At 47.5% G+C, this 23121-nt stretch overlaps 1 protein-coding gene across 1 annotated transcript in view; it reads right to left on the bottom strand.

Moving 5' to 3' along the window:
• Window positions 1-1940: 1940 nt before the first annotated feature.
• Window positions 1941-23121, bottom strand: part of LOC123447886 (alcohol dehydrogenase 3-like) — a 42688-nt gene continuing 21507 nt past the window's right edge. The window contains exons 5-9 of the mRNA XM_045124601.1: window positions 13469-13541; window positions 13283-13358; window positions 13136-13197; window positions 12940-13035; window positions 1941-2219 (exon numbers count right to left, since the gene is read on the bottom strand). Coding sequence (XP_044980536.1) covers window positions 1941-2219; window positions 12940-13035; window positions 13136-13197; window positions 13283-13358; window positions 13469-13541 — 586 coding nt within the window. The remainder of the gene's footprint in view (window positions 2220-12939; window positions 13036-13135; window positions 13198-13282; window positions 13359-13468; window positions 13542-23121) is intronic.

Raw genomic sequence — 23121 nt, 5'->3', positions numbered from 1 at the left:
GATCCTTCCAAGCCAGATCATGTGTGTCTCCTCCAGAAGTCCCTATACGGTTTGAAGCAAGCACCTCGTACTTGGTTCCTTCGATTTCAGACCTTCCTCCTTTCCCTTGGGTTTTGGGCCGCCAAGAGTGATATATCTCTCTCCATCCTCCGCCATGGTACCTCAATTGCATACCTACTTGTTTACGTTGATGATATCATCCTCACCGCAAGCTCTCCTACCTTGCTCTCCCACATCATCAACTCCTTGAAAAAGGAGTTTGCCATGACCGATCTTGGCCCCCTTCACCACTTCTTGGGCATCAATGTCACTCACAATTCCTCCTACATGTTTCTCTATCAGCAGCAATACATTCTAGAGCTTCTTGATCGTGCCGACATGCTAAATTGCAAACATGTTCCAACACGAGTCGGCACCAGCTCCAAACTATCCTCCACCATTGGTCGGCTCCTCTCCAATCCCACCCACTACCGCAGCCTCACTGGAGCCCTCCAATACCTCACTCTAACTCGCCCTGACATTACCTATGCGGTTCAGCAAGCGTGCATCTTCATGCAGGCCCCTCACGACATTCACTTGATCCTTGTGAAGCGCATCCTTAGGTATCCGCAGGGCACATCCCACTATGGCCTCCAGCTTTACAAGTCCGTCACTAGGGATCTCATCGCCTATACCGATGTGGAATGGGCCGGTTTTCCGGACACCCGCAAGTCCACCTTTAGTTTCTACGTCTTCCTCGGCACAAACCTCGTCTCCTGGTCATCCAAGCGTCAACCCACCATCCCGCGTTCCAGTGCCGAAGCAGAGTATCGGGGTGTGGCAAATTGTGTCGCCGAGTCCTGCTGGTTACGACAGCTACTGTTCGAGCTCCAGGTTCCACCGACTCGTGCTACTGTCGTCTATTGCAACAACGGCAGTGCCTCATATCTTGCGAGAAACCCCGTGCAGCATCAGCGGACCAAGCACATTGAGATAGGCCTGCATTTTTTTGTGATCATGTCTCTCTTGGTGAAGTTCGTGTTCTGCATGTCCCATCCAGCTCTCAGTACGCAGATATCTTCACCAAGGTCATGCCATCGCTGGTCTTCACCGATTTTCGCTTCAGCCTGAACATCCATCCCGACGGAGTTCCGGCTAGGGGGAGAGGGGGGGGGGGGGGTTAGCGCATGTACATTACACCAGCTTAGGCCGATCCTATTAGTCAGGATCGTAACCGCCCCGCACGCCTGCGTGCCAACTATTGCGGCGGGCTCTCTCCTCTTTGAGTGTATATATGATTGTACTCTGTAACTCAATGAACATAGTGAATATTCAGAGTTCTAACTATATTAACACAGAAGTTGCACGCTACGCTAGTATGTACAGTATTATATTGTGCCACAATTAACAAAAGTAATTTACATGCTAAGTGAAAGCTGCCGACACACACGCTGAAACCAAAGACCAAAACCGTGAACACTAAACAAAGAGCATAGATATGAACACATGCACATCTCACGACTAACTACGTACACATGATTATTTCCGGAGGCAAGTTTTCTACAGTCACTTTTTCGATTGTGACTTTTGCTTCTCATCAAGCACCAAATCTTAGAGCATCTCCAACAGGCGCCCAAAAACAGCTCCGCGCGCTAAAAGATCCATTTTTTGGGCGCCGAACTGCTCCAGCAAAAGCCGCAAAACACTGCGCGCGCTAAAAACTTTTGGGCGTGCGCTCAAAAATGCTATCGCGCGCAGCAAACTCTGAGCTGCTGCAGATGGGTCCGCTGGATCGGACTGGATTGGACGCCGCACTAGCGCGCGTCTATTGGAGATGCTCTGGTCCCCGCGCTTCAAAACTGCTACAGTGACGCGCTAAAAAATTTATTGGGCGCGGATTTTTTGTGCTGCCGTTGGAGATGCTCTTAAAACGGTAAGACAGACAATGAACATGAGGCGATCTACTCGTCCATCCTCATGACGCAGCGCAGGCCCTCCCCCTTGAGCATGAGGTCGAACGCCGTGTTGATCTGCGAGAATGGCACGCTGTGCGTGATGAACTTCTCCAGGTCCAGCTCCCTCCTCATGTACATCTCGACGACCTCCGGGAGGTCGATGCGCGGCTTGTAGTTGCCGAAGAAGGTGCCCTTCAGGGTCTTCTCATTGAGGAAGTTCAACGGGTGTGTCTTGAACACCGCCTCCTTGTGCGGGACGCCCGCCAGCACTGCCACGCCCCACCCCTGCATCCAGAAGATCTCAACATTCAGTCTCAATTCTAAAAATAGCTTACAAATAATTATCATTGGAGTGTAAATTATTCATATGTGTGTGTTGAGAGCTACCACTAGTGGGGACAGGGCCTATAGCCCCGGCCCGTAAGGGGCTTTAGTCCCGGTTCACCAACCGGGACTAAAGGGGCGGGACTAAAGGCCTAACCTTTAGTCCCGGCCCTATTCCAAGCCGGGACCAAAGGTGCTCCACGTGGGCGCCTCGGAGTGCCCTCAGGGGCAGGCCCTTTAGTCCCGGGTCTTAACACGGACCGGGACAAAAGAGTTTCTGAAGATTTTGTTTATTTTTGGGTTTTAGGGTTTTAAGGTTTAGGTGTTCGGGAGATTAACGTGATGCCTCGTTTCGTGTTCGGAATTAGTTTTCATATAATTCTAAATAGAAATAATTATGCATATATATATATAAGATTAACTTATCTTACAAGCGAGCATATATATACAATTATATGGAGATCTGAATTATCGGGACTAGAGCCCGTCTATTCGATTACATGGACCAACATCAGTAATGGCCCCTAGCTACACTAAATCGTCCTTTGTCATCTATAGCTTCCGTCCTCAAAAAGGTCGCAAGCTCCTCTGCAACAGCAATCGCGCGTTGCTCTGGTAGGGACTTCTCCCTCATGGCCGTGTACTATATAAGAAGAGGAGATGAATATGAATATCAATCATGATAACAAAGAATGACGGGTAAAAATAGAGATGTGAATGTTCATTGCTTACGTCGTATCTGTGATCCTTGTGCTCAGAGGTAAACGTGCGAATGGTCTCGCAAACATAGTATCCGCATAGATGCGTCCCCCGTGGCTGCTGGTCGCACTTTACGAGAATAGGATATATATAATCAAAATAATAATCTAGCATCATAAATGTATTGAAAATAGAAGTATATCATACTACTACTTACCTGAGCCGCTCTAAAGGTCAGCTTCTCAGGCTCGATACCGGGAGTCACGCACTTGAACCGCTTCCAAACCCTGCCCGACAAGGAAAATGATTTGCTAAGTTTTTCATTAATTGATATATCAGAAAATCATCGAAAGAGACCGATAGAGCGCAAGAATGATTGAAATTACCCTTGGAGCATGTCCGGCAGGCTTTGGAACTGTTCCAAGGGTCTCGATAATGGGTCGAAGGCATCAACTCTTCCCTTATCAATTTGAATGTCCAACAGAATCCAATGGAAGCTGCACATGTGTATATATATATATATATATATATATATATGTCAGTAACTTATCAATTACACTTATAAGTGAATGGACACAACAGAGTAAAGACCCTCACCTGAAGTTGTTTGGAAACAGCATGTGGTCACAGAAATTTTGATCTGTTAGAAACCTTAGAAGGTTTTCCTCCGTCTCCTTGGGTTTATCAGTCAGCATCGCTATATGTATTTGATCTGGGTCAATAAACCCAATATTTAGGATGTTCCTATTTTTACAATCCAGAATCTTCATTCTGCATACTAGAGTACAAGTTATATGTAGACAATGAATTGAAATAACTAAACAAGTTATATGTAGACAACGAATTGAAAAACTTACAGACAACAGCAACTCATAAGCGATTTGTCGAGGGCGTCGGCATTGTACATCTAGAAGAGTTCATCAAAGTCGATATGGATTTCTTCGGGGCGGCCGTAGTACTCCTGTGGGACACTCACCACGATCATCGTTCTCCCATTCTTTGATTCACTTAAGTACCATGTATGCAAGTAACGCATATTTGTTGGGAGATCATCTTTGCTGACCAAAGGCGCTCCCGTGACAAACTGTGGCTTAGGGGCTACCACAGCCTTGGGTAACCTGTCGTCTTGGGAAGCCAGAACGTCTTCAACCGGGATACCCCATTCATCCACCCACTTCTTTGCTAATTCCAAATCTTGCCCCTACACCAGAGGGGGGACATTCTCGGGTAACACCCTGAGGGGTGGGATCGACTGTTTGGCCTGTTGTCCAAGCTGAGGAACGTCTGATCTTTTTTTGCTTGTAGTTGAACTTGATTTTCTCCCACTTGCACTTGCACGTGATCTGCTCTTTTTCACTTACTTCTGCAATGTGCGTGTATAGTCATCAGGCTTATGGTGTAAGTCATACTGTGATGGAAGGTTCATGAAGTATTTTGCAAATGCTATTTGCTTCTCGGTGTATTTCGGGCGGGGCTCGGGTTCCTTCTTTTTCATCTGCGCATCATGATGTTCCTTTGCTATCCTGGCGTTTTCCTCGGCGGTACGATCATAAGGTCTGATAGGAAGATTAGCATGAGGTACCTTTGGGAGGGGCGACAGTTTGCGCTTTGGGGAGCTCCGTCGCTTAGAAATCATCGGTGGAGCGTTCTTGCTGGCACACTTCCGCTTAGTATCCCGAGCGGGCGGCGGCGGAGACGGACGACCCAAGTCCGGCGGCGGTGATCGAGATGGACTCGTGTTGTGCTGGCCGTCGTCATGTGGAGGGCTTGGAGGTGATGGAGGTGTAGGTGACCTGCGACGACTCGGAGGCGGTGTTTTCCTTGGGGCCGAGCCTGGAAGCTTGATGTAGTTCTTGTCTCATAGGATGACTCCACCCAATACTTCTCCGAGTGTCCTCTCACCTTCGGGTCCAGCTATGTCGAGCTCCATATCATGAAACCCTGCCATGATTTCATCCACCCCGACTTTAGCAAAGCCAGCTGGAATCTCACGGCCATGCCAGCGTGCATCAGGGCCAGAAGGTAAAGCTTGTCCGACGACCACCTTCATGGATATGTTCTTGAATTTCTGATGGAGTTCACATGATGTTTACTCCTTGATTCCATCCACGGGGTAGCCGGGACCGCCCTCTATCATTCTTCGTGCATCGTCGGGCGGGGCCTCAGATTCAGCCACGCTTCTTTTCCGCTTAGATGGGGCGCCGGTAATATCGAGTGCAGGATCTTCCTGGCGCGCTACTCCTCTAAGCTCATCAATCTGCTTCTGTTGCTCGTTAATCCTGGCAAGCAACTGGTTGAACTTGTCATTCTCCTCATCCTGCTGTCGCTTCTTTGCTCTCGCTCGACTTCTGTAAGTGTCTTGGTCTCTGGCAAACCCAAGCCACCACGGGTAAGAAGGACCGAAGCCTCGCGTTCGTCCACCATGTTCATCATTGCCGAGGACCAGTGTGAGCAAATCTTTCTCTCTATCTACAGTGAACTGTCTTTTTCCCTCCTTAATTTCTTTCACTATCTTTTTCCAATTCTCCCTGGGTATCCTAAGACCGTCACTGCAGATGAGGTCCCCTGTTTCTTCGTCGTACGAACCACCATGCGCAAGGAACCAATTTCTTGCTCTCAATTCCGACTCATCACGGAGTGGTTCAGGTATGATGCCTTTAGCTAGCAGATCTTGCTCTTTCTTATCCCACTTTGGGATGGCAGTCTCATAGCCCCCTGGCCCCAGCTTGTGGTGATATTTATTCTTGTCGGCATTTTTCTTGTTCTTTTCTGATAATGCTTGGGCATCTTCTGACTCCTTGTACTCTTGAAATGCCTTCCAGTGATTCACCTGCTTGGCTAGATACCCCTCGAATACTGTCACTTTCTTTGTCTTCAGATAGTTTTTCCATAGCTTCTTCTTCGAGCTACGAAACAGTTCGGCCATCTTCTTTAGAGTCCACTGCTTGACTTTGGCCCTCAGTTTTTTTGCGGCCTCTTCATTCTCACATTCTGGCAGGTTGAAATGTGACATGAGATCATTCCAAAGATTATCTTTGTACCTTTCGGCGACATAGTCACTATCTGCTGCCCCTTTGCGCTTGTTCCACTCCCGAACGCTGATTGGGACGTGATCCCTAACGAGAACTCCGCATTGCTTCTTGAATGTGTCAGCAGCATTCTTAGGAAGCTTGGGTTCCCCCGTAGGCAATATCACCTCAAAGGTGTAATGCGTCCGTGCATTCAACTTTCTAGTCGGGCCTCGTTTCGTAGCTTTGCTCGATGTGGAGGCCTAAGAGCGAGAAACATTCGTCAAATGAATGTATATGTATACAATATAGAGCTATCTCCAATATTTTTCACATATTACAAGTGATTGTCGAACTTCATATGTATACCTCGTCGGACTTTATTATTTCTCCACCGGCTTCTCCATCAGTGGAGCTATCACCTTCTCCGTCATTGGACCTATCTCCTGCCCCATCGGCTTCATCTTCGTGTCGGTCGACCTCCATTCCATATCCGGAGGGGTTTAGATATGATGACGGAGATTCAGCTGGTTCAACGTCGGGGCCGTCTTTGATTATATCTTCGAGAAGTTCTTCCTCTTCGAGGTTCCTGATATCTGGATCCATAGTTCTGCAAAAACGGACATTTGATTAACTAATAAACTAACAAACTATATAAGAGGGCTTGGAAACTTCGAAGTGTCGTTTTATATAGGAGGACCTTTAGTCCCGGGTCTTGGCTAGAACCTAAACTCTAAAATATGTCTAACGGATTCTCTTAACCTTTAAGGATTTAACAAAATGGTGACATTCTAGATGTGTAGAAAATGATCCTATTTTTCCTGATCACATCTACCCTTCTATATGTCACATTGTCTAGTGTCAAAGGACTTTGTTGAACTTTGTACCAAAAAAGAATTATTCTATCACGAACTCCGTTCCAAAACAACTTTAGTCCCGGGTCGTGGCTCCACCCGGGACTCCTAGATTTCTGCATAGTATTGAAAGTAGGAGTACTTTTCCAATTTGAGCATTCAATAAGGAAAACCAAATCGTAAAATAAAGTAGTATTCAAATTAGCATGCATTCAATTATAAGCAAAATTACATCATCTCTTTTGTCCGTACATCGTCGAATATTATCACTAATACTCCTCGAATACTATCATACATATAGCATCACTGATACAGCTAGAACCGTAGCGCCCGATGGGTATCGTCGCGGGCGGTGGACACCCAAAGAGAAGGAACCATCACAGGATCATAGCTCCAGTGAGATCCCTGAAGAACCTGCCAGGTATGCTCGAACCTGCCCTCCAACGCAACCATGTAGCGACGGACGTGCTCATCCTCCTCGCTAACACAGTGACGTACCACCTCCGCGGTGTCCGAAAGCCTCGACACCGTCACTGGCCCACGCGACCGCCACCAAACAAGGATCGGGTCAACAACGGGTTGGCTCCTCACCAACCTACGCCCCCCGGAAGGTAGCACCTGCCAATACCAGCCGGGCGGAGCCTAGTCCTGGACATGGCCCCTCTGATCAAGCAGGTGTCCTCCGCCGAGTCGACGACGAGGATGCGGGATAGGCATCGTAAAATGAACTAAAAAAATAAACTAGTTCTACTAATTTTCTTGCTAAAAATAAACTAATTGTATATATAGTAAAATAAACTATTAACACTTAAGCATATACAATAGCAAAATTAAGCAATAATCTAAGAAACACTAATTAAGCATCTATATACGTAGAAATGTCTTCTTCTTCTTCTTCTTCTTCTTTCTTATTTTCTTCTCCGCTTCTTCTTCAACTTCTCTTCTTCTACTTATCTTCTTCTACTTCTCCTCTTCTTCTATTTTTCCTCTTCTTCTCCTCTCCTCCTCTTCTTATTCTCCTTTTTCTTCTTTTCTTCTCCTCCTCTTCTTATTTTCCTTTTTCCTAATCTTATTTTCTTATTTTTTTCATCTTTCTTCTTCTTGTAACCCTAACCTAATTCTAAATATTACTAACCCTAATAATCTAGCACAAACCTAATAACAATAGGAATTAAATGACAAAAAAAATCTTTTCTTCTCCTTTTTCTTCTTTTCTTCTCCTTTTTCTTCTTTTCTTCTCCTTTTTCTTCTTTTCTTCCCTTTTTCTTCTTTTCTTCTCCTTTTTCTTCTTTTCTTCTCCTTTTTCTTCTTTTCTTCCCTTTTTCTTCTTTTCTTCTCCTTTTTCTTCTTTCTTCTCCTTTTTCTTCTTTTCTTCTCCTTTTTCTTCTTTTCTTCTCCTTTTTCTTCTTTTCTTCTACCGACCGGAGTGTTGGGGAGGAGGGGGCGGGGGGCTTACCGGCCGAAGTGGGAGGGAGGGCGTCGACGACGGCGAGGAGGACGGCGGCGGCGAGGAGGAGGACGGCGACGGCGAGGAGGACGGCAGGCGGCGGCGAGGAGGACGGCGGGCAGCCTGGCGGCGTCGCGCGAGTTCGTGCCGCGCTGGGCAGGAGAGAGTCTGAGGAAGAAGAGAAATGGTGATTTGGGTTGGAAATTTCCAACTCCCACTTATATAGTAGGATCTTTTCTTCTCCTTTCAATTCCAACAAAATTTCAACAATTTCTGACTTCATTTGGTATTCTTCGTGCATTTACTTAATTTTTTTTGAGCTAGTTGACCCTGAAATTGAAAAGCACTACAAATGAACTCTGAAAATGTTGAAAGTTGGCATGCTATCATCATTTCACCCACATAGCACGTGTTAAAAAGTTGAGAGGGCTACGACAAAAACTGGATGCACTTCGTGTACAAAACGGACAATCTCTCTCGAAGTATCAGGGTGTCGAACGAGAACTCATCTCTTACAAAGGGATTTCATTTTTTTGAACTTATTTGAACTCCATACTTTTTGTGTGTTCAAAATGCAACATTCAAAGGCACATCACAAAATTTCAACAATTTCTGACTTCATTTGGTATTCTTCGTGCATTTACTTATTTTTTTTGACCTAGTTGACCCTGAGATTGAAAAGCACTACAAATGAACTCTGAAAATGTTGAAAGTTCGCATGCTATCATCATTTCACCCACATAGCATGTGTTAAAAAGTGGAGAGGGCTACGACATTATTACATTGTTGCACCAATATTCCTATCTATTATTTCTGTTTTCTTCTGGGTCGTAGCCATGGAGAATCTTCATCTTTCAGTAGGATGCTTGGGTCAGTTTTCACTTTGAAGGGCGGAATTTCATGAAACTTATTATAATCTACTGACATGTTTGTCTTGTCATCTACTCCCACGATGTTTCTTGTCATCTATGTGGCGTTTTGCTCATCGGACGATATCTTCTTTTGCTGATTTCTTTTTCTCGTTTTTGTAGACATGTCCTTCACATAGAAAACATGAGCGACATCATTGGCTAAGACAAATGGTTCGTCCATGTACGCAAGATTGTTGAGATCCACTGTTGTCATGCCGTACTTTTGGTCTACAACTACCCCGCCTCCTGTCAGCTTCACCCATTTGCACCGAAACAAAGGGATCTTAAAAGTAGCTCCATAGTCAAGTTCCCATATCTCCTCTATGTACCCGTAATATGTTTCCAAACAGTGCCCATTCTCGTCTGTTGCATCAAAGCGGACACCACTATTTTGGTTGGTGCTCTTTTTATCTTGGGCAACCATGTAAAATGTATTCCCATTTATCTCATACCCTTGGAAAGTACATATAGTCGAAGATGGTGGCCTGGCCAAACAGTATAGCTGATCTCCAACGGTGTCGTCATTCATGAGATGTGTCTGCAACCAACTGCCGAAAGTCTTCTCGTGTTCCCCTTTAATCCAAGAGTCAGCCTTCCCCGGGTTTTCGGAGCGTAGAATATTCTTGTGTCTCACGATATACGGAGCCACCACGGTGGAATTGTGTAGAACTGTGTAGTGTGCTTGAGAGAAAGAATGCCCGTGCATACATACTTTTGCTTTCCTTCCTAGTGTGCCTTTTCCTGTCAGCCTACCCTCATACCGAGATTCAGGAACACCAATCGGCTTAAGGTCAGGAAGAAAGTCCACACAAAACTCAATGACCTCCTCTGTTCCATAGCCCTTGGATATGCTTCCTTCTGGCCTAGCACGGTTACGAACATATTTCTTTAAGACTCCCATGAACCTCTCGAAGGGGAACATATTGTGTAGAAACACAGGATCGAGAATTCTAATCTCTTCGACTAGGTGAACTAGGAGGTGTGTCATTATATTGAAGAAGGATGGCGAGAACAACAACTCAAAGCTGACTAGACATTGGACCACATCAATCTGAAACCCTGATAGACTTTCTCGATCGATTACCTTCTGAGAAATTGCATTGAGGAATGCACATACCTTCACAATTGCCAGGCGAACATTTTCCGGTAGAATTCCCCTCAATGCAACCGGAAGCAATTGCGTCATAAGCACGTGGCAGTCATGAGACATTAGGTTTTGGAATTTTTTGTCTTTCATATTTACGATTCCCTTTATATTCGATGAGAAGCCAGTCGGGATCTTGATACTGAAAAGGACTTCAAAGAAGATTTCCTTCTCTTCCTTAGTAAGAGCGTAGCTGGCACGCCCTTGAAACTGCCCTGGATGCATGCCATCTCTTCCTTTATGACGTTCCTGGTCCTCCCGTGCTTCCGGTGTATCTTTTGACTTCCCATACAAGCCCAAGAAGCCTAGAATATTCACGCAGAGATTCTTGTCAGGTGCATCACGTCGATTTCCGAGCGGACCTCATGGACTTCCCAGTAGGGTAGCTCCCAAAATATAGATTTCTTCTTCCACATGGGTACGCGCTTATCAGGGCCGTTAGGAACAGGTTGGCTGCCAGGACCCTTTCCAAAGATTACTTTTAAATCTTTGACCATATCAAATACTTCAGCACCAGTACGGATGACAGGCTTCCCCCGGGGTTCTGCCTTGTCATTGAAATGCTTGCTTTTTTTCTTTAAGGGATGTTTGGGCGGAAGAAAACGACGATTGTACGGGTACACATTCTTCCTACATTTGTCCAGATATATACTTTCTGTCTAATTCAAACAGTGTGTGCATGCATTGTATCCCTTGTTTGACTGTCCTGAAATGTTACTAAGATCAGGCCAATCATTGATGGTTACAAAAAGCAACGCTCGAAGGTCAAATTCCTCTTGTTTGTGCTTGTCCCACACACGTACACCTGGTTCGGCCCATAGCTGTAAATGTTCATCAACTAATGGCCTTAGGTACACATCAATATCGTTGCCGGGTTGCTTTGGACCTTGGATAAGCACTGGCATCATAATGAACTTCCGCTTCATGCACAACCAAGGAGGAAGGTTGTAGATACATACAGTAACGGGCCAGGTGCCGTGACTGCAACTCTGCTCCCCAAAAGGATTCATGCCATCTATACTCAGACCTAACCATAAGTTCCTTGCGTCAGCTGCAAATCTCGGGAACTCTCTCTCGATTTTTCTCCACTGCCGACCATCCGCGGTGTGCCTCAACTTATCGTCTTTCATACGATCTTCCATGTGCCATTGCAACGACTTCGCATGATCTTTATTTCTGAACAGACGTTTCAACCGTGGTATTATAGGAGCATACCACATCACCTTGGCAGGAACCCTCTTCCTGGGTGGCTCGCCCTCAATATCACCAGGGTCATCTTTTCTGATCTTATACCGCAATGCAGTGCATACCGGGCATTTATCCATATTCTCGTACTTCTCACCGCGGTAGAGGATGCAGTCATTAGGGCATGCATGTATCTTCTGCCCGTCTAATCCTAGAGGACAGACAAGCTTCTTTGCTTCATACGTGCTGGCGGGCAATTCGTTCTTTCTTGGAAGCATCTTCTTCATCAGTACCAGCAACTTTTCGAATGATGAGTCAGTCACACCGGTCTCTGCCTTCCACTTCAGCAATTCCAGTGTGCTACCCAGCTTCTTCTGGCCATCTTCACAAGTTGGGTACAACAATTTGTTGTGGTCCTGTAACATCTGCTCGAACTGCAACCTCTCCTTTTCTGTGTCGCAACCTCGCCGTGCATCAGAAATGACCCGGCCAAGATCATCAGCGGGCTCATCTGGTTCCCGTTCTTCATCCTGATCTTCTTCTTCATTGTCTTCCATTGCGGTATCAGCATACTCAGGGAACATAGATCGGTAGTTGTCATCATCGTTCTCTTCTTCTTCATCGTTGTCTTCCATCATAACCCCTCTTTCTCCGTGCTTGGTCCAAACATTATAGCCCGACATAAAACCAGACCGAAGCAGGTGGCTCTGAATGACTCTTGAGGAAGTGTAATCCTTCTCATTCCGACATTCAACACATGGACAAAACATATAGCCACCACCATGCTTGTTCGCATCGGCTGCATCTCGAAAAGAATGCACGCCTTCTCTGTAAGCGGCTGTGCGTCGATCATCGTACATCCATGGATGGCTCATCTGCGTTATACGACAGTATATCAAATACAATCACGATCCTAAAAATTAGTACCGCACGGTCTAAACGAGAAAATATAGTTGCTAACCTTTTAGAATAAGTGGAAATAAAGAGGAAGAGGTTTAAGCATGGCACGGGCATCTCATATCGTAGTTGTGTTCGGTGAACTGAAGCGGCATCGCTCTAACACACATTTCAACAAACACCTCTAGTGCATAAAAAAATGGAGAGCTAGCACACACCCACACTCTTCCATCCAAGAAAAATGCAAGGAAGAGGGGAGAGGGGGGTTGTGCTATATATAGGCAGAGGACTTTAGTCCGAGTTTGAGACACAAACCGGGACTAAAGGTGGCGCACATGCGGGCTGCACACCGCGTAGCCCTTTAGTCCCGGTTTGAGACACAAACCGGGACTAAAGGCTCCTTACGGGCCGGGACCAAAGCCTCGTGGGCGGCATTGTGATTTGGGGCGACGTGGCCGGGCCTTTGGTCCCGGCCCAAAGGGAGACCGGGACTAAAGGGTCTAGGCCAAAGGCCCGTTTTCCACTAGTGTATGTACATCATGGACACATTCGAAGGCGGCGATCATGGCGTCGATGTGGCCAGTGCACTCAACCGCACGGTCGGCTCCGCCATGGGTCATCTCGACAAGCACCTGGAGAGCAACATTGAGCAGTGAGTTTTATGGCACAGTCTTGTGCATGTCATGAATAATGAACAAAGGGGAAAATGTGTGCCGAGAAACATGAACGGACCTCTTGCACGGGCTTGGTGTGGTCCTTGGGGTTCACAAAGTCTGTGCATCCAAATTTCTTAGCTGAAAAATGATGGAACATGATGTTCAGTGTTCCATCCAAAAATGTTTACTATGATATCCTTGTTTTCCCTGAGCCAAATTATACCTTGTTCGTGTTTTGCAGGGTTCAGATCCACACCGATGATCCTTGATGCCCCAGCCATCTTGGCCCCTTCCATGGCCTGGCCATGTGAGAAGCACACAATAATTAGTCATGGTTGCAGCACATAATTCTCTTGAGCCTGCAAAAAATATATGTGGTAGAACGAAAACATCTTTGAACGTCACTCACAGCAAGGCTTACAGCTCCAAGACCGAAAATGGCCACCGTCGAACCGTTCTTCAGTTTTGCGACATTGAGGGTTATGATGAAGCGTAGAACCCTTTGTGTCGGGCCACAATATATTTATATGGGCAATGCCTTGAGATACAAGTCGAGATCTTCTCAAGAGGTTACATGAGATAAGAGAGAGAGAGAGGAAGAGATAGAAACAAGTTTAAACCACTTTTCTTATCCTATACAACTCGTATCCTAACACTCCCCCTCAATCTAAACCCTATTTAACAAGGTTGAGATTGTACTTAAAATCATCTAACCTTCTCATTGTGAGAGGCTTGGTGAATCCATCAACAAGTTGATCACCTGTTGGAATAAACCTTATATCAAGTAGCTTGCGTGTCACTCTTTCTCTGACAAAGTGAAAATCAACTTCAATATGTTTTGTCCGTTCATGAAAAACAGGATTAGCTGAAAGATAGGTTGCACCAAGGTTGTCACACCATAATCTTGCAGCCTGAGGAACTTTGACTCCAAGTTCATGTAACAATGTCTGAATCCAGATTACCTCAGTTGTTGCATTTGCCAAAGCTTTGCACTCAGCCTCAGTGCTCGACCTTGAGATTGTTGCCTGTTTTCTTGCACTCCATGACACAAGGTTTGTTCCCAGAAACACAGCAAAACCACCTGTTGACCTTCTGTCATCAACACACCCTCCCAATCTACATCAGAGTAGGCTGACACAAGCATAGATGGAGACATAACAATTTGAAGACCAAGTCCTTCTGTAAACATGAGATACCTCAAAATTCTTTTTATTGTTGTCCAATGAGAAGTAGTAGGAGCATGCAAGTATTGACATACTTTGTTAACGGAGTATGAAATATCAGGCCGTGTGAGAGTCAAGTACTATAATGCACCTACAATGCTTCTATAATTTGTTGCATCATCTGACCCAAGTGCTTCTCCACTTTCAACAGTAAGTTTTTCTGAAGTAGAGATAGGTGTACTAACAGGCTTACATTTTCCATACCTATCCTCCTGAGAATATCAGTGGTATATATTTCTTGTGTAAGAAGTATACCATCCTTTACCTTCTTGACCTCAATTCCAAGGAAGTAATGAAGATCTCCTAGATCTTTAAGAGCAAACTCCAGTTTTAAATCCTTAAGCAAACAAGTTGTAGCATCTGGGCTTGAGCTGGAAACAATTATATCATCAACATAAACAAGAACAAATATAGTAACATTGTTCTTACTGTAGAAGAATAATGAGGTATCTGCCTTTGATGGTGTGAACCCAAGTTTTTGTAACTGTGTACTTAGCCTTGAGTACCAGGCTCTTGGGGCCTGTTTTAACCCATACAAAGCTTTGTCCAACTTACAAACATACTATGGTGTGTTTTTGTTTTCATATCCTGGTGGTTTCCGCATGAACACTTCTTGCTCAAGAACACCATGAAGAAACACGTTCTGGACGTCTAGCTGTCGTAGGCTCCAACCTCTGGAAATAGCAATAGACAATACAAGTTGAATAGTGGCTGATTTAATAACAGGACTAAAGGTATCCTCATAATCAATACCAAACCTTTGCTTAAACCCTTTTGCAACCAGTCTAGCTTTGTATCTGTCTATACTACCATCAACTCTCTTCTTAATTTTATATACCCATTTGCAGTCGATCACATTGGCATCCCTCTTCGGTGGAACTAACTGCCAAGTTTTATTTTGAATCAGTGCATCATATTCAGCATCCATAGCTTTCTTCCAATCCTTGTGAGCAAGGGCATCATGCAAATTTATCGGTTCACTAGTACTTGTGAGAAAAGCACGTTTAAGTGTGTCATACCTGATTGTGCCATCCGTATATTTCTTCTCCTTAACAACACCTGACCGAGACCGTGTATGACGAGGAGGAACTGGCATTGGTGCAGGTTTGGCCACAGAAGATCCTGAAGCATCTGATTCTACAGCAGAAATTTCATCCGCAGAAGATCCGGTCAGGCTCTCCCCCTCGCCAGCAGCGTCGGGAGCCGTGGCACCGGCCGACCCACTGTCAGGCGAGCCAATGGCCTCCGCGCCTCGGAAGCCATCGAAGGAGGCACTGGCGCTGGTGGGCTCCGCACCTAGAGGGCTGTCGGCCACCCAGCCGCCTGGTGCGAGGCTGTCGGCTAGCGCGGGAGACACGAGGCGATCCTCCTGGGATCCCGTGTTCGGCAGAGTGCGCTGATAATCAGCATCGGATCGCGCGCCTGCAGCGCCTCGAGCAGCCGGCGGATCTGCCTGGGATCCCGCACCAGTCTTGGCTGCATCTGTGCACATAAAATGACACCCTGTTGCTGCACATTCAACACCAGATTCAAAATTTTCCATGGAATTTTGCACATGATAAGTCCTAAATAATTCACCCCTGTGATTAGAAGATGACATAGGCTCGGAAAGAAGGGAGATTTCGGCACACAAAAGAGCTCCCACATTAGGATGGAGTTTAGCAAAAGGAAACAAAGTCTCATAAAAATGACATCACGAGAAATATAAATACGGCCGGATGAGATTTCTAGACACTTGTAACCTTTATGTAGATTGCTATAGCCAAGAAACACACATTGTGTGGACCGAAACTCAAGTTTATGATGATTATAGAGACGCAAATTTGGGTAGCAAGCACGCCCAATGATGGGGTTATAGTCCCAGGGTAGGGTCATAGGCCTGTCCTATAGGTCCTACCCAAGGACTACCCTTCATAGAGAACAAGGCCCTTAGACAGTTTCGACTGAACTAAGGACGCCTCCATCATCCAGTCGGCGACGAGCACTCGGAGCATATTTAACGTACCGACTGGATTCCACTCTGTACATCGTAACCTCCCAGGAGGGCAACGGTCATACGTTTTCATACACCATTATTAACATTTAAGGCTTACGTTACCTGTAACTTAGGCATTTATTCGCCACTATTCCACCCCTGTCCACCGGGCAATTATGAAGGGCAGCGCACTCTATATAAGCCGCCCTTCCCCACTGGTGCAGGGGTTGGCACTTGTTGTAATCCTATAATCCACTCGACACTAAGCTCCCAAGAGCAGTGAGACGTAGGGCTTTTACCTCCACCGTAGAGGGTCCTGAACTCATACATCCTCACCGTAGCTAAGGCTTTCCATATCCTTTCGTACCCCATACATCTACTGTCAGACTTATACCCACGATAGTTGGCACCCACCGTGGGGCAGGCGTCTAAGCGACTTCCGGTGAGTTTGCGATTTCATCTTTTTATCATGTCATCCGGCAAAGATCTGTGCATGGGTCATGAGATCCTCTTCGGCGCACTCTCCTTCATCGTCGACGATTCGGCATGGCTTCGGGATGCGCCCCTCCATGTCGAGGCGCTCCCCAGTCGTGGGGCTACGCACTTTCGTGCCGGTTCCCATGGCGTCCTTCTTCTCCAGCCATCGGCCCGGTGTCAATCTTCGCCCCCGTCGCGCGCCGCAACAAGTGATCCCGTCGTCCGCGGCTCCAGCGTTGGGTGCGACATGCCCAGGCGCGACAGAGCGCGTCCTCTCAAGTGGCGGTGCTCGAATCGGTTGTGGTCGCGCCGCCATCCCAGTGCTTGGACTCAGTTCCGACTGAGCTACCTTCCGAGTACCTGGGTCGCGGGCCTGCAGCCGAAGTTCTCATGGCCGATTCCCATGAAAGTCCCCTCTGGACTGGTCGGAACGAGCATGAGGTCGGAGAATCATCTGACGCTTGTCATCAACACCATCGTTCTGCCAGTCGACGCACTCGCCAGAGCAACGTCGAGGTGTTCCGCACACCCATCCTCAACCTGGCTGCGGCTTCTAGGATATCCGATTCTCTCCAGCCGACTGATTCAGAGGCTGGTAGAGGGATCGAGCAGATTCGTGCCCTGTTGCATACGGCGCAGCAGCAAAATTTGGCGGTCTCCGAGTCGCACAACAGGATCCACAACAGTTCTGTTCACGCGAACACGCATCGGTCGGTTTTCAGCCCCGACTCTCATCAGCGACGCAGAGGGGGCAGCCGTTCCAGGAATACCGAAGATCGTCGCCGTTCGCGCACCCCTCCGCGGGGTGGGCCTTACGGGCCCCGGCATCACGATGATCGGCGTTCAGTCGGTGACGCGCATGATCCAAGGCCCGACGCAAGAGGATACATTGCCCAGAAGAAGGTCGACAGAAGTCGAGCCCACCGTGATGGTCACGATAGAGACCGTCCGAGTGGAAGCAGGACCGTCGTCTCTGGTCCTGAGTGCTTCAGTCGGGCCATCTGCTCAGCTGACATCCCTCCCAACTTCCGATTGGCGACGGGAATCAGCAAGTTCACAAGAGAGTCCAAGCCAGAAACTTGGTTGGACGACTACAGAGTGGCGGTCCAGATCGGTGGCGGAGATGACCAGGTCGCCATGAAACATCTCCCCCTGATGCTCGACGGCTCAACATGAGCTTGGCTGAACCAGTTAGCTCCGTCAAGCATCTACAACTGGGCAGATCTGTCCCGAGTCTTCATCAAGACCTTCGAGGGTACGTGCAAGCGCCCTGCTGGTCTCGTAGAGCTCCAGCACTGTGTCCAGAAGCAGAACGAGCCCCTGCACGATTTCATCCAGCGCTGGACAACACTCTACCACACGGTGGAGAACGTCACAGAACACCAAGCAGTCTGTGCCTTCAAGGCAGGCGTGCGGTACAGAGATCTGTACCTGAAGTTTGGTCGGACAGGCGACATCGCCATGAGCAAGATGATGGAGATAGCCGCACGCTATGAAAATGGCGAAGAGGAGGACCGCATACATAGCGGCAAGCATAAGTCAGTCACCGACGGATATGGGAACAACAGTCGGAAGCAGAAGCAGAAAGCTCAATCCACTCCGCAGGCAAAGGCAGCAGCCGTTACGAATGCCAAGTTCAAAGGCAAGGGGAAAGCTCAGTACACCCCCAAGAAGAGGTAGTCAGGAAATTCCATCCTGGATCAGTCGTGTCCAATCCACACGAAGATGGACGAAGAAGGCAATGCCATATTCCCGAAGCATACCACTCGGCAGTGTCGCCTCCTGATCCAAGGATTCGGTGAAGGGCAACCGAGTGAAAAAGACACCGAGCTGGATGATGAGGACAAGGAGGATCCGTTCCCCCAAGTCCATGCAACGTTGATGATTTTTGCTGATGTGGAAAGCAAAAGCTGACTAAAGCTGGTTAACAGGGAAGTGAACATGGCAACCCCAACCACCCCCACGTTCCTCAAGTGGTCACAGACAGCGATCACCTTTGATCAATCGGACCATCCAGCACACGTACCCACCCCAGGGAGGCAAGCTCTGGTCGTCGACCCGGTGGTGGAAGGAGTTAGGTTGCTGAAAAGGATCGAGATGGACCTAGAGGGGGGTGAATAGGTACAAATCCAAATTTTAATAATTACTTAGCAAATTTAGGCTAAAGTGCGGAATATGAGTGTAAGTCTAATAATTGCTATGACAAAGAGTAAGCTATTAGGAGTGAAGCAAGGCAAGCGGTAAACAATAATCAAATACAAGTATGTAATAAGGATTAACACAAGTAGAGAGTTAGGGTTAGGAATAACCGAAACTCCGAGAGAGACAGGGATGTATCCCGATGTTCACTTCCTTGGAGGGAAGCTACGTCACCGTTAGAGGGGCGGATGTTACCACGAAGGCACACCAACGCCACGAAGGCTCACCCTATACTCCCTTTGAGATAACTCCACAAAGGCGTTTCTCAACCACTAGTGGTAAGCCTTGAGGTGGATTCCAAACCTTCACAAACTTTCCGGGGGATATCACAATGGTTTGATTCCTCTCCGAAGACTCCTACCGCCTAGGAGTCTCCAACCTCCAAGAGTAACAAGATCACGGGGATTGCTCAAAACTTGCTCAAATCACAAATCACTTTGGTGGGAAGGAGGAGAGGGAGACGATCTATCTTTTGATTGGAACAACACTCAAAGGGACTCACAAATGCTCTTGGGATCTAGGATTTGGTGTAGACAAGAGTGAGTGAGAGGAAAGGTGTTCTTGAATGTATTCTAGCTGTGTTGAACCCCCTTTCATGAGGTGGGAGAAGAGTATATATAGTGTGGAGTGAAATCCAGCCGTTGGAGGTGCATTAAGTCACACAGGGTCCGGACGTCCGACACTTGCCGGGAAGTCCGGGCGTCCGCGAGGGGCCGGACGTCCGACAGTGGTCGGTCATCCGAGGCATGTAGGCACGACTGGAACTCTTTTGAATTTATCAGCGACCGGACATCCGATAGGGGTCGGTCGTCCGAGGCCTGTAGATACGACAGAACCTATTCGAATTTATCAGCGTCCGGACGTCCGGAGTGGACCGGAAATCCGTGTTATGCAGTTCAATTTCTACTGGTGGTGGCTTCCGGATTTCCGATGGGGGTCGGACGTCCGGCGCTCGGACGTCCGGAGGGAGCCGGATTTCCGAGATATAGAACACAAATTCTACTGGTGTAGACTTCCGGATTTCCGGAGCTTGGCCGGACGTCCGGCCCTCGGATGTCCAGAGGGAGCCGGATTTCCGAGTTATATGCCTCACAAACTACTGGTGACGGGCTGCGGATTTCCGAAGCCAGCCGGACGTCCGGCCCTCGGACGTCCGGAGGGAGCCGGATGTCCGAGGCAATGGACATGTTTTGAATTGAAGACAGAGAGGAGAGTATGTGGTGTTTGGTATGAAAGTAAAGATGTGGTATGAGAAAGTTCATCACAAAACCTGTGATCCCCTCTTAATAGTGCGGGATCCCTATACTCAATATCAGTAAACTCAAAAGACTACTCTACAACATCTCTTCTTAATCTCGAGCCTTCTCGAAATATAAATCACCAATCTTTTCAGACAACCTTTGGCACATAAATCTCAATCAACTAAAGTACTTGTTGTCCTGAGATACACTCAACAAATAGGATTAGTTTCCTATGTATGTGTTGTCATTAACACCAAAAGACGATTAGGGGCATAGCATGCACTTTCAATCTCCCCCTTTTTGGTAGTTGATGACAACATATACATAGGTCTCAAAAAGATTTAACATACATTATAGTCTAGGAGATATTTAGTACGGAGCTCCCCCTTAAGATATGCATGATAAAGAAATCGAAGCTCCAATGGATCAACATGTAAAGATAATAAATCATCGTAGAAATAAGGAAGCAAGAAATAATAGTCTATGATGATATCATAGCAAGTCACAACCATTCATAAGTAGCCATACATGAGTTTTATCCATTACATTAAATCTCCAAAGACTAAAAATGACGATAATAAAAGCTTAACTACGATACATTACTCCCCGTTTGGCACCAAGTACCAATAAGGGAGCCATCAACATCACGAATCAAACTCAAAGCTCATCACATCATCATCAGCATCATCAGCCAAACCACTGCCCCCAGCCTCGTCAAGGAAATCAGACCGCTCAGGACCAGAAGGGAAGCCAAAATCAGTGGGAGGAGCAGCAGGAGAGGCCTCATCATCACTCACATCAAGAGCGCCCGAGGCTCTCAGACGAGCCTTGAGGGCATTCTTGGAGGAGACTAAGCGGGAAACCACATCATGGGTTTGACCACACTGAAAGGAGACAGCCTTCATCAAGGCAGAGTGAGCTTTGCCAAGGAATTTGGCAATGCGACCGAGAGGAGCGGAGCTAGATGAGGGGGTGGCGGCCCGTGCAGCAGTGCGGCGAGTGGATGTGGAGGAAGAAGGGGCTTTCTTGGGAGCAAAGTCATCCGCCATGTGAGCGGGAATGACCCACTTGCGATGGGTGTGAGTGACAGCCACAGAGAAATCATCAACGTGGTTAATAAGTGCCTGGATGAAAGGAGCGTGAGGAAAGGCTCGCTTGTACTGAAAGCTAGCAAGCCGAATCTCATGCCAGAGGAAATGGGGCACATTGATTTTGCTCTTGGGGTTCTCGAACAAGTGATACATGATGTCGATACAATAGCCACTGCAAGAACCCTTATCACCCATCTTGGGATAGATGGTGCAGATGAGACACTGAAAAATAATAAAGTAAGGTGAGCGCCAGATGGATACCTGGTTAAGGTCCTTCATGCGCTCATCCGCATCAAGCTCACGTAGTGGCTTGAGAAGATGTCCACACACGTCAATAGTCTTAGGCGCATGGTTAGGATCATCCTTATGTATTTTGAAGCCGGAATTGGGGAAACCCAGTGCGGCAACAAATGTAGCATAAGAAGCTTTGAAGCGAACGTCAGAGGTGATCCAGCTGACAGTGTTGTCGGAGCCAAAATGGCATGTGGCATAGAACTGGTGAATGGCAGCAGCATTATAGTCGCAATGAAAAGCAAACGGGGCGGCAAGCCCCGATGCCTCAATAACCTCAATGGCACCCGGATATTTCGCCGGGTGCATGCGAATGTGCTCAACATCAATAAAAAGATGATTAGATAACCCCTTAGGAACTATGACTGTGGTAAAGATGTCCGCCTGGACGTTTGTGCGGAAACGTGAGTCCGTAGAGTCACGGCCGACCTCGTATTGATCTATGTCACGGCGGAAAGTGAGATATGAAGCTGCGCCAAGTGTGGTGAAATTTGTGATATCACGACCTAACGTGGCAGGAGGCTCTAGTGAGATGCGGTGAGCTTCACCTGCGGGCTCGGTAGGAGGAGGTGGTGGCATGTAGTACGCCCTGCGACTCCCGAGCTTTGACTTGGACCGTCGAGCGACGTGCTTAGGAAGTTCCTCGGCGGCAAGCTCCTCCTCAAAGTCGGGGTCAGCACCATCAGACGACGAGGGAGGCGGCGAATGCCGGGCCGGAGAACGCCGGGCAGTCCGTTTGAAGGGACGAATTTGCTCATCCGAGTCCGACCCCGTGTGCATAGGGGTGCGAGAGGATGAGCCGGCCACGGTCTTCCGAGCGGTGTGCTTGGTCTTGCCCATGAAGCTCAACAGCTACGCGGATGAAAAATCCCCAAATGAGGAACGAACATGGAGATACATGGGAGGGGAAATCAAATCCAACGTGAAAGGAGACGGAGGAGCGACCTGAGGATGGATCCCGCGAAGAATACGGATGAAGAATTGGGGGATCCGCAGAGGAGATCGGCCCGATCTCGAGGTTGGCGGCGCTGGGCAGGAGCTCCTCGAGCAGCTCCTCCAGCTGGCGGCGGCAGCTGGGGGAAAAGGGGGCGCTGGGGGTTAGGGCAAAAGCCCAGCCCCGCGCCCAGCTTTATATAGAGGCCCCGAGGCATCGGACGTCCAAGATGCGTCGAACGTCCGGAGTTTGTTTTGGCGTCGGACGACGACACTGGTCGGCCGGCCGGAGGAGGTTTTGCCGCCGGACGTCCAAGATGAGCCGGACGTCCGAGAAAGGGGAGAAGGGAGAGGCCAGTTCTGGTAATTTTTGTTTTGATGATGATGACTTGCATGGTATCGCAAAAAAAATACGAACACTATTTTCCTAGAAGCATTACATGCATGAAATGATCTGTGCGTACGTTGTAAGCTTAAAAACACATAGAATTACGACTCACTCCCCCTAAATATATGCGCACATCAAGACACAACCATAATGTGAGTGTATGTATGTGTGCAAGGTTTCAAGATATGTTGTCAAGATCCAAGATACCAAGTTCACACCTAAGTTGACAGAACCTAGCTACGCT

This window comes from Hordeum vulgare, chromosome 4H (assembly GCF_904849725.1).
Source record: "Hordeum vulgare subsp. vulgare chromosome 4H, MorexV3_pseudomolecules_assembly, whole genome shotgun sequence".
In the NCBI taxonomy this organism is placed as follows: Eukaryota; Viridiplantae; Streptophyta; class Magnoliopsida; order Poales; family Poaceae; genus Hordeum; species Hordeum vulgare.
This window is presented reverse-complemented; position numbering and strand designations above follow the sequence as displayed.